The 14376-nt window shown below is 55.3% G+C and overlaps 1 protein-coding gene across 12 annotated transcripts in view; it reads right to left on the bottom strand.

The window, feature by feature from the left end:
• CUX1 (cut like homeobox 1) overlaps positions 1-14376 on the bottom strand; it is a gene marked incomplete at its 3' end in the record, with an annotated part of 372121 nt that overhangs the window by 52118 nt on the left and 305627 nt on the right. For 7 of the 12 annotated variants that reach the window (XM_082670231.1, XM_082670234.1, XM_082670232.1 and 4 more), the window contains exons 17-20: positions 14012-14113; positions 11719-12557; positions 9300-9465; positions 8710-8766 (exon numbers count right to left, since the gene is read on the bottom strand). The exons of 4 other annotated variants lie outside the window; for them this stretch is intronic. In XM_082670231.1, the coding sequence (XP_082526357.1) occupies positions 8710-8766; positions 9300-9465; positions 11719-12557; positions 14012-14113 (1164 nt within the window). The remainder of the gene's footprint in view (positions 1-8709; positions 8767-9299; positions 9466-11718; positions 12558-14011; positions 14114-14376) is intronic. One more of the 12 variants, XM_082670229.1, reaches the window with a different exon arrangement.

Here is a 14376-nt window from a genome sequence, read left to right as displayed (position 1 = left end):
CCAACATCTGCCAATTCAGACTCGGGCTATATTTAGGAATCCAGTTCCACAGGGAAGAACAAAACACAAAATCAAGATGAAGCCGGTGACGGAAGCCGCCTGGCTCGCTTCGTTCTCTCTGGGACGCCCTTTCTCACTCCTGAGCATGACCCTGGCCCAGGGACCAGTCAGCAGGGGGCTGGGCCCCAGGTCCTGGGCTGGCTGAGGGCCACTAGCAGGGAGAGGGCATGAAGCTGAAGGGCGGGGCTGTCCTTGCAGGGACAGAACCCTGGGCCCCTGCGCATACCTTCCTTGGATCTAGCCTGGAAGGGGTTTCAAAGCAGCATGGACCCACATCACAGGCCAGATGGGTCAACACTTTCTGTTGCAAAACTTCATAAACTGGGCTCTGACTATGCCACTGTTTTGTTGCTGGGTTCCCTTCCCTTCTGCCCAGCTCCCAGCCTGAACACAAGGGCATGCCTCTTGGGGTAACTGAGGCATCTGATTTCCTGTTAAGTGTTCATCTTGGATCTGATTTTATTTTATTATTATTTAATAAATTTATTTATAAATCATTTCCACTTTGATCCACTTAGGGATCAAAGGTATTAGTGCTGCGCTTGGCACATAAAAGGTGCAAGTATATGAGTTTCTTCATTGTACTCTTACCGCCTTTTAAAAATTACCTGAGGATTTTTAAGCATTTAAGCTTCTTCATCCTTCCCTGGAAGCAAACCATTGAAAACTGAAGTCCTCATTTGCACCTGTGACCTACTTTTGCCTCTTGGACTGAAATGCCCAATGTACTGCAAATTCCCTTCTCCAAAGAAAGTCTACGGGGAAGAGAAAGGAGCCGTGTCCAGAGGCCCGTGACGAAGGCCTGCCGGGGCCTTCTCCTAACGGGCAGCTGGGGCGTGCCAGCACCGAGGGCCCAGGCCACGCAGCCCAGCGCAGCCGAGCGGGACGGCGCTGCCGCTCCCCTGTGCCCATAGCCACCCCTGTATCCAGACGAGATGGCCTGGCTCGGCACTAGTTTGCCCCAAATGGCCTGAGCGATGACCTGTAGTCTTACTCTTTTTTTTTTTTTTTTTTTTTTTTGCGGTACGCGGGCCTCTCACTGTTGCGGCCCCTCCCGCTGCGGAGCACAGGCTCCGGACGCGCAGGCTCAGCGGCCACGGCTCACGGGCCCAGCCGCTCCACGGCACGTGGGATCCTCCCGGACCGGGGCACGAACCCGCGTCCCCTGCATCGGCAGGCGGACTCTCAACCACTGCGCCACCAGGGAAGCCCTGTAGTCTTACTCTTGAAGCTCAAGATTTTGGGTGAACTTCATGGAATGGCAGGTGGACTGACAATGTTCAAAGATGGACGGCATTTCAGGGAAGCCAGGAATCTGGAGAACTGCATGAAGGTCATCCTGCAGCTGACCCTTTGCGCCGGCTGCCACCCAGCAAGGCTCTCCCTTGATAGTCTCCGCCCAAGGAGTGAGTGCTGGACCGGCTTTCTGCTTTAAAGCCAGGAGCCTGACGTTTCATGTGTGCACGTACATTGTTCTATAGCTATCTGTGTGCGCACGAAATGACATAATGGCAGTGGTTTCAAGGGCAGCAGTAGGAAAGCAAACACTCAACTAGCACTTCCTCTGTGCGAGCCACTGCCCTGGAGGCTTTTATACATGAACTCATTTAAAACTCCTGAAGGTCTAGGAGATAGGTACTTTATTTTTCCTATTTTAAAGAAGAAACGGAGACACGGAGAGGTCAAGTCACTCGCCCAAGGCCACACAGGTGCTCAGTGGCCGAGATGAGACGAGCCCTCTGCAGTTGGCTCTGAGCCACCGCGTCCTGCTGCTGCTCACACGTGCTCAAGGCTGCTCGCCGCAGGATCGTTTCTTAGGTTCTGCTGTTAAAAATCAATCTAGGGGGCTTCCCTGGTGGCGCAGTGGTTGAGAGTCCGCCTGCCGATGCAGGGGACGCGGGTTCGTGCCCCGGTCCGGAAAGATCCCACGTGCCGCGGAGCGGCTGGGCCCGTGAGCCGTGGCCGCTGAGCCTGCGCATCCGGAGCCTGTGCTCCGCAACGGGAGAGGCCACAACAGTGAGAGGCCCGTGTACCGCAAAAAAAAAAAAAAAATTAATCTAAATATCTCTCACTAGTGATTGGTTAAATAAAGTATGGTATGTCCAGATACAGGAATTCCCTAGAGCAGTGAAAAGAGGAGGAAATTCTTTATGTCCCAGCCTAGGGCAGTCTCTACAGACTATTGCCAGGTAAGAAAAGCAAAGCACACCTTGAGCACTGCGTGCTCCCTTCTGTGTGCAACGAACATCTAGATGCAGAGACTCTCTGAAGGAAACGAACAGGAGGGCCTTGGGGGAAAGCACCTGGGGGCTTGGGGATGAGGGAGGAGGGCGATTTATTTTTGAAAAAGGGTGTAAGCTCTTTTAAATCCTGCATTTTGTAGCCATGATGCATTTTACTTATTCAAAGAAAAAAAAAACAACCCCCCAAACCCACAAACCATAATTAAAAATAAAAGTTTCTTACTCTGGGTTACTCTGATTCTCTCGTCTTTTTTTGGAGAGACCCAGTGACAAATCCCACTTAAGGAACAGAGACCCTTGGGGGCTGATTTGTGCAGAAGCAGCCTTTCCCGGGGATCCTGGTGACAGCATTTGCTGCTTTGAGACGAAAACGTCGAGTGGGCTGGCTGGCTCAGTGGCTGCTGCTCCAGGGATGCCTGTGCGGGGCCTGCGGGCGCAGTGTGCTCTAGGGGAGGGCAGGCTGGGCCGGCTCGGCTCCACCACCACCCTCACCACCCCCCACCCCACCCCGCAGCGTCCCAGGAGTGAAAGGGCCTCTCCGTGCTCCCTCTGCCTTCCTGGTTCATGCTGCAGGGAAGGAAGTTTCAGGGTCGTGCTCAGGCGCCACAAGGAATCCCACAAATGCCGGGAACCGCTAGGAGAGCTGAAAAGGCAGCGCAGGCGCGGAGGTGACGCAGGGAGGCGCAGCTTCCGGGCAGCTCACGAGAAGCCGTCCTACCTCGCTACAGCCTTGCCCCCGCCCTGCCCTCCGAGGCCGCTCTTGGGGGCGCTGGGTCCCAGCCTGCCTCTCCCTGCTCTGGAAGCCCACCTCCTCTCAATGAAGAGCCGCCCACGGGGCGGCAGCTGGGCATCCTGGGGCCCAGTGCCGCCACGGGGGCAGGTGACGGAGGGCACCTCAGAGGAGCAAGGAGGCCCCCTTCTGTCCCGATCGCCATACTTTTTTTCTTATCATAACGGGCCTTAAGGCGGCAACAGGAACCCTATTCTACATAAAGAAAAGACAAAACTCCTCCGTAATCTACCTTCCTCCTGTTATTTTAAAAGAAAAACAGAAGGCCTCTAAGTCGGGGCTTCTACTATTTTCGCTTTTTTTCAAAGGCTCCGCACGTGCCCCGTCCTCAGCCATCGATGAACGTTCGCACCCGCAGAGCTCTCCACCTGGAATGTTCTCCGCCCTGACCCCTTCGCCCTTCACGGCCCAGCCACCTCCTGGGGCGCCCTCAGCACCACGGGCCTCCCCACCGGCCTGCGCCCACATGTACTAGATGACAGACAAACGTTAAGGTAGGTTGCGTCTGATTCCAGAAACCTGACTTTTCTGATCTTAGGACAGACAACTCCTTTATCGTGGCACTCTTGGTAACACTGAAATGCCATCGTACAGGGCACGACCAAGAAAGAGAGAAAGGAATGCGCACTTGGTTCTCCTGGCCGCCAAGTTCATGGCCGGTGAGTGGGGGGCGGAGGCTGAGCCCCAGAACTAACGATGAGCGGAGCCGTCACCTGCTCGGGAGGGGTCGCTTCCTAGCTCACACGTGGCTTTCCAGAATTCTCTTTTGTTTTTGATCTGTTGCCTACGGCCATGTATACATCAGTTATGTATATACAAATCTTTTCAGGTATTCAAAATAAATGACGAGTTAGAAGAGTTCTTTTCAGAGAGCACCAATAGTTACTTTCACTGACGTATTTCCATGAAAGAGAAGAAAAAAAAAGAAAGGAAAAAAAAATCAACTCAGTTCTAGTCTAGGGCACTGAACAAAGCGTTCTGCCTCCTTTAGATGGTGCCACGGAATTCTCTGGGGGTTCGACCAGCCCTTCCTCTTCTTATTAACGTGCTATGCAAGTGCCCCACCCTGACTTAGTCACCAAAACTGAGGAACTGATTGCTTATTCAAGGAAGCCGAGTTTAAAGCACTAAAACCGTGGACGTGTTCTCCTGGTCATTTCATGGGTACCGAGCAAGAGCCGCACATTAAAAAGGAAAGTTGGCCTGTCCCTAACTGGGAGCTGTGGCCCTGGAACTCTCCGGCTGCGTAAGGCCATGTGCAGCATACAGCCCCGTGGTGCTCATGTCGGGGGGGGGGGGGCACACGTGGGACCACCCACGTTGGAGAGGGACGCAGCTGCTACCTTCTCAAGAGGGAACTGGCGGTCGGCTGAGTGAGAACAGTGACGAGGAGCCATGGAATTCTCCACAGCCAGAGAAGATTCCGGAACCCGCAGTTCCTGCCTGACACGCTGGGAAAAAGCTGGGTATTTTATAATTAATCCGAGGAGACTGGGCCATCCTTTCGTCGGTATGGCTTGCAATAATCCGTCTGGGCGTGGAAGCTTGTGAGCTACAGTAACGAAGTGCTCCCAGAGTAAAAAGTTACAAAGCTGAGCGCATGGGCAACTCCTGTCAATTCTCCATAAGGTGATGAGTGACTGAGTCGCATTTAGAAAAATCTGTTCCTTCCCCTTTCTTTCTCCCCGCTTTGGAGTTGTCTCTTGTCTCCTTCTTTCCCTTGGGGCAAAAAGATTAATCACACCAAGGAACCATGAATATGAAATGAGCTTTAAGGAATGAAAAGGAAAAAAAAAATCCAATTGTAGATCACATCTAACTAGGTACCTCCGTACTACCTACACGGATACACACCCGTACACCTTCATTACATCTCAAGGTTTTCTTCTTTAAAAGAGAAACACCCTCCTAACTGATAGGCAATGACCACAGGCCACACTCAGAGAAAAGAAGCCTTACTTGGTCCCTCCTTTCTCCTTCTCTGAGCGCTTCCTCTGCTTCTCCTGAGCACTGCTACTGCTACGCAGGGCGAGGGTAGCTGATGCGTGATAGCTGGGATGGGAGACAAACAAATGGGAGACTCGGAGAACCAATCCCAAAGGACTACCTGCACCTGTCTTGCCATATTATTAACGACAACCCAAGACACTGGGGACTTTGAAAGAAGCCAACAGAAACATGTGTATAGAGGGACTTCCCTGGTGGTGCAGTGGTTAAGAATCCGCCTGCCAATGCAGGGGACACGGGTTTGAGCCCTGGTCCGGGAAGATCGCACATGCTGCGGAGCAAGTAAGCCCGCGAGCCTAGAGCCCGCGCTCCGCAACAAGAGAAGCCACTGCAACGAGAAGCCCTCGCACCGCAACGAAGAGCTCGCCGCGAGTAGAGAAAGCCCGCGCGCAGCAACGGACAGCCAACGCAGCCAAAAATAAATAAATTGATATTAAAAAAAATGTGAAACTAGACCACCAGGAAATACAGGAACAGGTAACTGATCTGAAGTTCTGTCCTTTAAAAACCGGTTTTGTTTTTTTTTAAGTTACTCATATGACCGGTATGGAACCCTCCATTCTCCTCCTCAAGGCCTCAACAGCGCAGGTCACTCACTGAAAGTGGCATCAGTTCTCCTCAGCGTCCAAGGCCATCACCCCATGTCTCGAATCATCAAAGGAACGTTCAGAAATGGTTACAACCACCAGGAGGAAAAAGTGATGAGGCACTGGAAACTTCAGTTTCTCTCTCCTTTATCATGAACCTGATCGGCAAGTTTGACACAGAAATCATTAAGGAAAATGGAGATGCTGAGGGCAACAGGGCTGGGCAGAAAGAGGCAGACAGGAATTCTTAGCGAGGAAAACAGAGTCCCGTGTCAGCAGTTTGCTGTTTAGTTGAGTGAGGCCCTCCACCCCCGGGGCACCTCATTGCCATGGAAACTAAGCACAGAGCCCTGCATTAGACCCACGCGATCTCTGCTCAGACCGAGGCTGTGGACAGAAGGTGGGTCTTCCAAAGTCCTTCCACACCTGGGAGGCTGAACCGATGGCCGGGCCAGTTCGGCAGCCTGGATTCTCAGACACTGAGTGTTTCTCACCAATATTCAGGAACAGACCAACCCAGGGTCAGAATTACCTTCCTGCAGCCATCTGCTGCCACCACGCTGAGCTGCCCTGGGCAGAGGCCTCATGGAGCCACCAAGGACAGAGCATCTTTCTGGGTCTGGGGGCCTCTTGGAAGGATTCCGTGGTAGCCACGGCGAGAGCAGGGAATCAGAATCCTGGAGAAATCCTAGGCCAGAGGCGTTGCTCCCCTGCCTTTTGGGGGGCAATGCTGAATGCTTCCTCCAAGACACTGTTTTTTTTTTTTTTTTTTGGCCACACTGCGCGGCATGCGGGATCCTAGCTCCCCGCCTGCGCCCCCTGCGTTGGAAGCGCGGAGTCTTAACCACTGAACCGCCAGGGAAGTCCAGACACTGATTTTTTAGGCTGTCAAAGATCCCGGCGTCTCCAGTAGTCACTCATCCCACTGATTTACCAACACTCATCATCATAAGAGAATTCTGTTTTTCAAATCTGAATTCCACATACCGAAAGGCACGGCTACTTTAATTTTTAGAAACACTCCTGAAAGGATAACGCTGATAGTAAAGAAATTTCAAACAAGGAAAGCTGCCACCCACAGTCTTGCCGCTATGTGATCATCTGTCTTTTCATTCTGACAAGCACTTTCTAGTCTCTCCTGATCCAGAGAAACATTTGCGCTTAGCTACCATCGTGACTTAAAAAAAAAAATTTCTATTTTCCTAGAATGTAAGAAATAAGTTTTCCACCTTTCTCCACAATCACCATAATTATTACTTCTACGGATGGCTTCCCAACTGCTGACTCACAACAGGCGCGTCGAGTGAGAGGTCGGCCATCCACCTCCCGTCTTGCGGAGACGACACAGAGAGGCCTGCCTGGGCCTCTTCACAGAAAGCAGGGGAAAGTTCTGCAGCACTCACTTGTACCCAGGGGCTCACTGCCTCCTGCCTCCCTCCCTCCTTCAATCTGCAGGCTCCCCAAGAGTTTAGATCTCCTTATTTTATAAAGTAATTTGATCTCTCACAAATATCACTTACGTCCCTCCGAGGAGCCCTGTGAGCTGTTCCCAGGTTGGAAACGTGGCTGTCATAGGAATGTTGCAGCACAGCAGCGAGTGCTCGCTATACAATAGAAAGCAAAGAGCCATTCTTTAAGGATTTGTTCCGACACGGGGAAGGTTCTGGCATCCATCGCAGCCGACCTGGGGCTGCAGGAGGTTTCTTCTTTTATTTAGGAACGAGGGGTTTTGATCTAAAAACCGTTAGTCACATTCTGCCAAGTTGGGTCCTGACTCTGATGGGGCAGCGGGTACTCGGAGAGTTTAACAGGGCCCAGCTTTCCATTAGAGCAAGAGGCAAGGAGAACTTTCCATGCAAACGTCCGCAAAACTCTAGCACAAGCAACCGCGTCCATTATTTTCTCTAATGTGTTTTGAACGGGCGCCAGTGCTGTGTAAGTTCTCCAGTACCTGCTAATGAAATTGGCCAACGCAGAAAGGCAGGGAGAAGGAAGTACACCTGATCCTTCTCAGAGGGCCAACCGCTCCATTTAGAGGTCCAGCCAAGAGAACCAAGAGCTTGGGCTAGATACAGCCTTCCACCCCTCAAGACGGAACACCCCGAATACAAGAGAACGTCAGCCGGGAGCTTAGCGGCGCCCGGCACTGGCTGCATCTGTGTGCGGGTTTGGAGTTCCGAGGCGGCGGAGGCCGCTGCCGCCCAGCTGTTCCCCTCACGACACGTGTTTTCCCTCGTCAAACTTCCAGCAGGCTGGCGGGCTCCACGCTCCGCACTTAGCTTTGTTTGTGTTTTCAATGCATCAATGGGATGTGGAGACTAATCAACATGTTTAGAAAAATAAAGAAAGAAAAACAGAGGAACAGCTCACGATGCTGGCTGCTCCTGGGAGCTGGGTGGGAAAAGCCTGGCACAGGCGGGCACACAGGAAGGACAAGGAGGGGGTCCAGGAATCAGGGGTGTGGGCCAGCCCGGGCTGCCGTGTCCAGGAGTCCGCGTGGTGGAGATGTGACCTCAAAGACCAGGCCTCGGGGCTCTCAGATGCCGCCGGAAGCAGCCCCAGCTCCTGGGCCCGGGCTCCAGGTCCTCCACCACCTGCTCCCAGGCTGGACCCCAACCTCAGTCCCACTCTCCTGAGTGTCACGCCCTGAACTGCAATGCCCGTTCCTTGTCCCCTGTCCCCTGCTATGAGACTGGAAGCCCCCTGAGCACAGAATCCGTCTCTGACTCGGACCCCAGCCCCCAGCCCCGAACACAGGGCCTCACACCTAGGAGCCGAGGGACTGATGAAAGCCCACGGTGAGGAACAAGAAAACGCTGGAGGAACCTGAACTCGGCCGTAGACTCTCTCCTTCTTCGTTAGAAACTACGACCTCGACGAAGCCAGTTTGCCTAGAGGGTACCATGTTTTCAGCTCACCGGATCCAGAACGAGGGATCCTTCAAGTCTTCCCAGTACAGACCAGAGGAAAACACAAAAGGCAGGGAAATGTTTCATTCAAAACAGCGGACATGGCTAGTTACCTGAGCTCACGCAGCCCTGCTGCAGGGGGTCCTGGAGTGACGTCATGGAGTGCAGGACTAAACGAGAGAAATGGGTACAGTTAAACGAGGAAACAAACTTGGGGGGGGGTTAGAGCTTCCTAATACCCGGAGCACAGCAATAAGGGCCCCAAAGGCCCAAGGGAGGGCACCCACTCCTTCCGGGGAGGGCCAGAACGGGGCGGGGGGTGGGCGTCCACGCTGGCAGGCGAGGCGCTGCCGGTAGAAAGCTGGCCACTGGCTGGCGAGCCAGCGGAGGCCGTCACCCACGAGACCCTTCGTTCTGCTCCTCTGGCTGATTTCCTTTCCTGCTGCCCTGATTTAGCTACTTGACTCTTACCTATATTTATGTATAAACAGCATTTTCCTAATTGGTAACGCATTTTCTGCTGCTTATAAAATTAGCTAGGCACAATCTTCTCTCTCCCAAAAACTGAGTCAGTCCCATGGCAACAGGTGGTGCAGGAAGGGGGGCGGCTCTCAGGCAGCAGCTGACAGCGTGGCGGGTGGTCTCCCAGCACAGGCTCCCCTCCCCCACCGCCTGCAGCAGCCCAGGGCGGGGCTGCCCTTACCTGGCCCTTGCTGCTGTCCTTGGACAGGCAGGACGCCCTGGCCCAGCTCGCCGTTCAGCCAGAGCTGCATCCGGATGAAGGGTTCGCGGCCTTTCTGGGTCAGCTTGCTCCACGGCTTCGGCCGGGACAGCATGTCGCTGACGCTGCCCTGGGACAGGCCCAGCACCTGGAATGGCGACCAAAGACACACAGCATCAGCACCCCGGGTTCGGTGTGAGGCCGCAGAATGTTAGTGGTACACGCGAGGCCATGCGGAGGCGTGGTCGGGATGGGTGGCACGTGGGGAGCGCTCCTGGGGCCGAGCACGGAACCGGCCCCTGGGGGTGGGTGGCAACAGCCTGGGGTGGGGGATAAGCTTTTCAAGGTCACCAGTGGGCTGATGCCCTGACACGGGGAGCCACGGTCAGTCCCAGCTTTCAGCTCCCAGGGAGAGGAGGGTGGGCAAACGGAGGGGAGGGGCTCCCTCCAGGGTCTCGATCCTGCCAAGCCTGCAGGGTTGTCGTCCTGACAGCCCGAGGAGGAAGCACTGAAACTCTGTTGCTCTTTGCCTGGTGGCGCCAGCAAAGGCCGAGGTGCTGGGGGCCAAGGACCCCTTTAGAGCAGGAGCGACGGATGCTGGCGGGACGCGGGCGCCCGTCTCCTTTGCCGGCGCCGGGCCAGCCTGGCATTTAGAAAGGTCTGCTCTCTCTGATCACATCCTGCTCGATGGTAGGGGCCCAGAGGTGAGCTGGTGGCAACCAAGGAGCCAGCCTGGGAGTGAAGCTCACTGCAGACGATCGACAAGTTGCACGTACATACCCGACTTTGTTACGCTCACATATGGCCATACATATGTATGGGCACAAACACCCCCCACAGGACACAGATGCAGCCCAGAGATATTTAGGGGCCGCATCCGATCACTCTTTGAAAAGTTCTCAAGTTCCAGAATAAACTGCACTCACGGGCCAAACAAGTTCAATGCTATTAAGTCTCTGCTAAATTTAAGGCATGAGCACAAATGTCTATTTAAATGTTCTCAAATGATATTTTTACAACGCTGAACTAGAAATTTCAAGGGACTTTCAATTCTCATCCTCATTTCTATTCACCCCGTCACCTTTTGCGAAGTTGGGACAAAGAGCTCACAACCGTGTTTCGAGGATTCACAGCACAGTACGTGGCAAACACTGAACTCGAGGCAGGACCTGGGAAGGCGGGTAGGAAGGTGCGGGGCAGGCCCCTGCTGACCCAGCCACGTGGCCCTTGGGGAGGCCGTCTTTTGTTTTTTTTGCTGCATCGGGTCTTCGTTGCTGCACGAGGGCTTTCTCTAGTTGCGGTGAGCGGGGGCTACTCTTCGTGGCGGTGCGCTGGCTTCTCATTGCAGCAGCTTCTCTTGTTGTGGAGCGCGGGCTCTAGGCGCGGAGGCTTCAGTAGTTGTGTCTCGCGGGCTCTAGAGTGCAGGTTCAGCAGTTGTGGCGCACGGGCTTAGCTGCCCCGCGGCATGTGGGATCTTCCCGGACCAGGGCTCGAACCCGTGTCCCCTGCACTGGCAGGCGGACTCTCAACCACTGCGCCACCAGGGAAGTCCCGGGGAGGCTGTCTTTTAGGGGACTGGAGCGCTTCTCATTATGCTCAGCAATTCATTGTTTAATCTAAGACTATCCCGGGGTATTACGTTTATCTTATATTCTGCAGGCCTGGTAAATCTCCATTATCCAGAATCTCAGTGACCAGGAAGTGCCAAGAACAGAAAGGGTCTGGTAGCCCATCCACAAACCATGGCCTTTCGTGAGCCAGGGAAGGCCGATGTGGAAACAAGGGTCTTCGAGGCCAGTCCTGGGCACAGCCTGGGCTCTGTGCAGCTCTGCCCGTGCCACCTCTAGCTGTGCATCCCTGGGCAGGTTGCTTCACCCCTCTGGTGCCCCAAGCACGTTCTGAATTATGAGAGAGGTACAACTACGCTTTACGTTGCTGTTTCTATCGAGTGCCTTCTGGTTCTCTGCACGCTGGCCGTCTCTCTCTGTGATCAGATCAGATCCTTTTGGCCGAAACAGCCTACAGAGGCGCCTCTGGGCTCCACTTGGCTGGGGGGACAGAACTCGATTCAGTCACCTGCTAGCTTGGGGCACATAGTTAACTTCCCTGAGCCTCGGTTTCCTCATCTGTCAAATGGCGACTTTGCCACCCCCTCACAGTGTGAGACAAGAGGTCTAAAGGACCATGGAGGGTGAGAGGGCCTCACCCAGAACCTGGCCCCCAACGGGGATGCCGCAAATGGAGCGTTCACCGGCCAGCCTCCCCGGAAGTTTGGGAGTGGACGAGCCACGATGCTCCTTGGTTAACTAAGTGGGTGACGGCCACACCCTCCAGACAGATACGCAGTCCTAAGCAGTGAAGGGAGATGGGAAGACCCAGGCTCCCACATCGAGTCCCTTACCTTCTCCCCGAAGATCCTCTGACAGATGCCGTTCTTGGCCAGCTTCTCCTTCACCTGCCGGGTGAGCTCGATGGTGTCCACCTCCTGGTACATGTAGATCTCGTACTGCTCAGGGGTCAGCGGAGGGACCGAGGGCTTGGTGGGCTTCGACAGGGGCACGATGGGGGAGGAGGGCAGAGGGCTGTTCTGGGGTGTCTCGCTGCGGCTGGCTCCGGTGAGGCTCAGCTCTGAGCTCTGGGAGTACGGCGACTCGGCGCTGGGCCAGTCCTTCCAGTACTCTGATGAGGAGGGGCCCTGGAGCTGGCCGCGCTCGGCCCGCGCCTGCCCGCCACTGCCGCCGCCGCCTTTTTCTTTCCCGCCGCTGGCTTCTTCAGCCTTGGGGTCTTCGGGGGGAGCGCTGCTCTTCCTCTCGGGCTGGACGGCGCTCCACCAGTGGTCTTTCCACACGCCGCTGCGGCCCAGCTCGCTCTTCACGTGTCTGAGGACCCCCTGTGCGGAGTCGGCCGCCCCCGGGAGGTCTGGCCCGGGCACGTCCTGGGACTCCTTCTTCAGGACCGGGGGGTTGGGCAGAGCGGGGGCGCTGGAGTCGGGAGCCGAGGGGGGCTTCTTCAGGGAGACGGCTAATGGAGAGTAACCGGACACTGACGAAATGGGCGAGGGGGGCATTAGCTTGGGGGTCAGGATGGCGATGTCTGTCTGGGACAGCGGCGCTGGCTTTAAGGCGGGGTCGAGGGCGGCCTGCTGGGCCTCCATCTCGCGGCGGGCCTGCTGCAGGATGGAGCGGATGGCGTCGTCGGAGTTCCCGCTGCTGGACGCCGAGGACGGCTGGGCCGGCTCTGCTGCGGAGCAAACACAGAGGTGAGACGGTGGCGGCACCGCCCCGTGCTTTTTCACTCCACTTCATCCTGACCCGACCTGCCACCGCATGCAGGTTACTGGGGAGAACCTCACGGCTCTGTTTTTCCAACCTTTCCCCCGTCGTGAAACGTTCACGCACCCTGTCCGAGCAGTGATAGAGGGGCCAACGCGCCTGCTGTGCGACCACACGGCCTCCGCGACACACCAGCCGAAGGGGTAAGTTATGATCACGAGTGTGATGGGGGGCGGGGCCGGGGGGGTTACGTGTGCAAATGCTCTGTGACTCTCTTTCCGGGATCACTTTAGACTTAACATTCTCATGTGCTATATCCCAAAATTCCAGTGGTTTTGTTAGCTCAGATCCCCTTCCGGGTGGGTGACTACGGTGTGGCCACCAAGGGGGAGGGGGAGGGGGAGGGCCAGTGTGTGTGTGGGGCAGTGGGCAGGCCCTAGCTCAGGAACCCAGGGGAGTGACCAGGTGGTGGCAGGTGCTAAGCAGCTGTCACAGCAGTCACAGCAGTCACAGCTGCCTGCAGCCAGGCCTGGTGGGGCCTCGCGGCCACGTCTGTGGCGGAAGGACTCCACAGAGCAGGGGCTTCGTGGGCACAGGGCAGGGGTGTGTCTGTATTGAGCCCCGGGTAGAGCACTCAGGTTTCCTCTCCAGCGGAAGGTCTGAGCTGAATCTACAGCCTGGCGCGCCTCTCAAGCAAAGTTCAGCCGCAGGAAAGCTGAAATGTGGGTGTTCTCTTACACAAGGCAGCTCTCAGGGGGCTATGAGGGCCGATTCCTGCAGCCGACTGACTGCAGAGGTGGGGCCATCCACCCTTTAACACTTCCTGCTCCTCTCTGGCAACGTCTGTTCCATAAAGCAGCTGTGGTCAGTATATACCCAAGTAGCAAAAGCCTGTGTTGCATTTAAAAAAGGGAATCTGGGGGCTTCCCTGGTGGCGCAGTGGTTGAGAGTCCGCCTGCCGATGCAGGGGACGCGGGTTCGTGCCCCGGTCCGGGAAGATCCCACGTGCCGCGGAGCGGCTGGGCCCATGAGCCATGGCCGCTGAGCCTGCGCGTCCGGAGCCTGTGCCCCGCCGCAACGGGAGAGGTCACAACAGTGAGAGGCCCGCGTACCGCAAAAGAAAAAAAAAAAAAAAAAAAAAAAAAAAGGGAATCTGATACAAAGTACTTGCTAATTTAAGTCACGGAGATTCTAGGCCAGGGGTACATTCTTGAGTCAATGCTAGGGAATGACCTAGAATGGTAACTATTAGCAAAATAGACATCACACAGACCTGCTCCCCTCTGTGCTTGCCTAAAGGCTTGAAAACATACATTCAATTTTTTTTTTTTTAAACAAAGTTAATTACTGCTGACCAGAACGCTCATGACAATTCTTTCAACTAAGTGTGGAAGACAGCGGTCGAAGGCCTGGACTCCGTACCGGTTTTCTGTACTTGCAGCTCCCTTTTGGCCTGTTCCAGGATGGACTTGATTGCCTCATCGGACCCGGTCTCTGAGGCTCGGATCCGGGTGGTGATGTTACCTGCAGGGAGAAACCACACCACCGACATCAGACCCACACCTGGAACAAGACTCAGGGCTGCACAAAGACGTCATTCTGATAACCAGCGGCCGAGTGGAGGCCGGTGACGACACGGAGGCAGGCGTGGCCTCCCGTTTACCTGTACCTGCTGTGCGTGCAACTCCACAGCAGGTACCGCGGCCCCGGGGCAGGAAGGGCTTCCCACTGACTCCACCTGGCGTCAGACAGTACTCGGCCAGTGGGACAAGCTCTCACATTATCCA

Source organism: Grampus griseus (assembly GCF_964374135.1).
Source record: "Grampus griseus genome assembly, chromosome: 14".
Classification (NCBI taxonomy): domain Eukaryota; kingdom Metazoa; phylum Chordata; class Mammalia; order Artiodactyla; family Delphinidae; genus Grampus; species Grampus griseus.
This window is presented reverse-complemented; position numbering and strand designations above follow the sequence as displayed.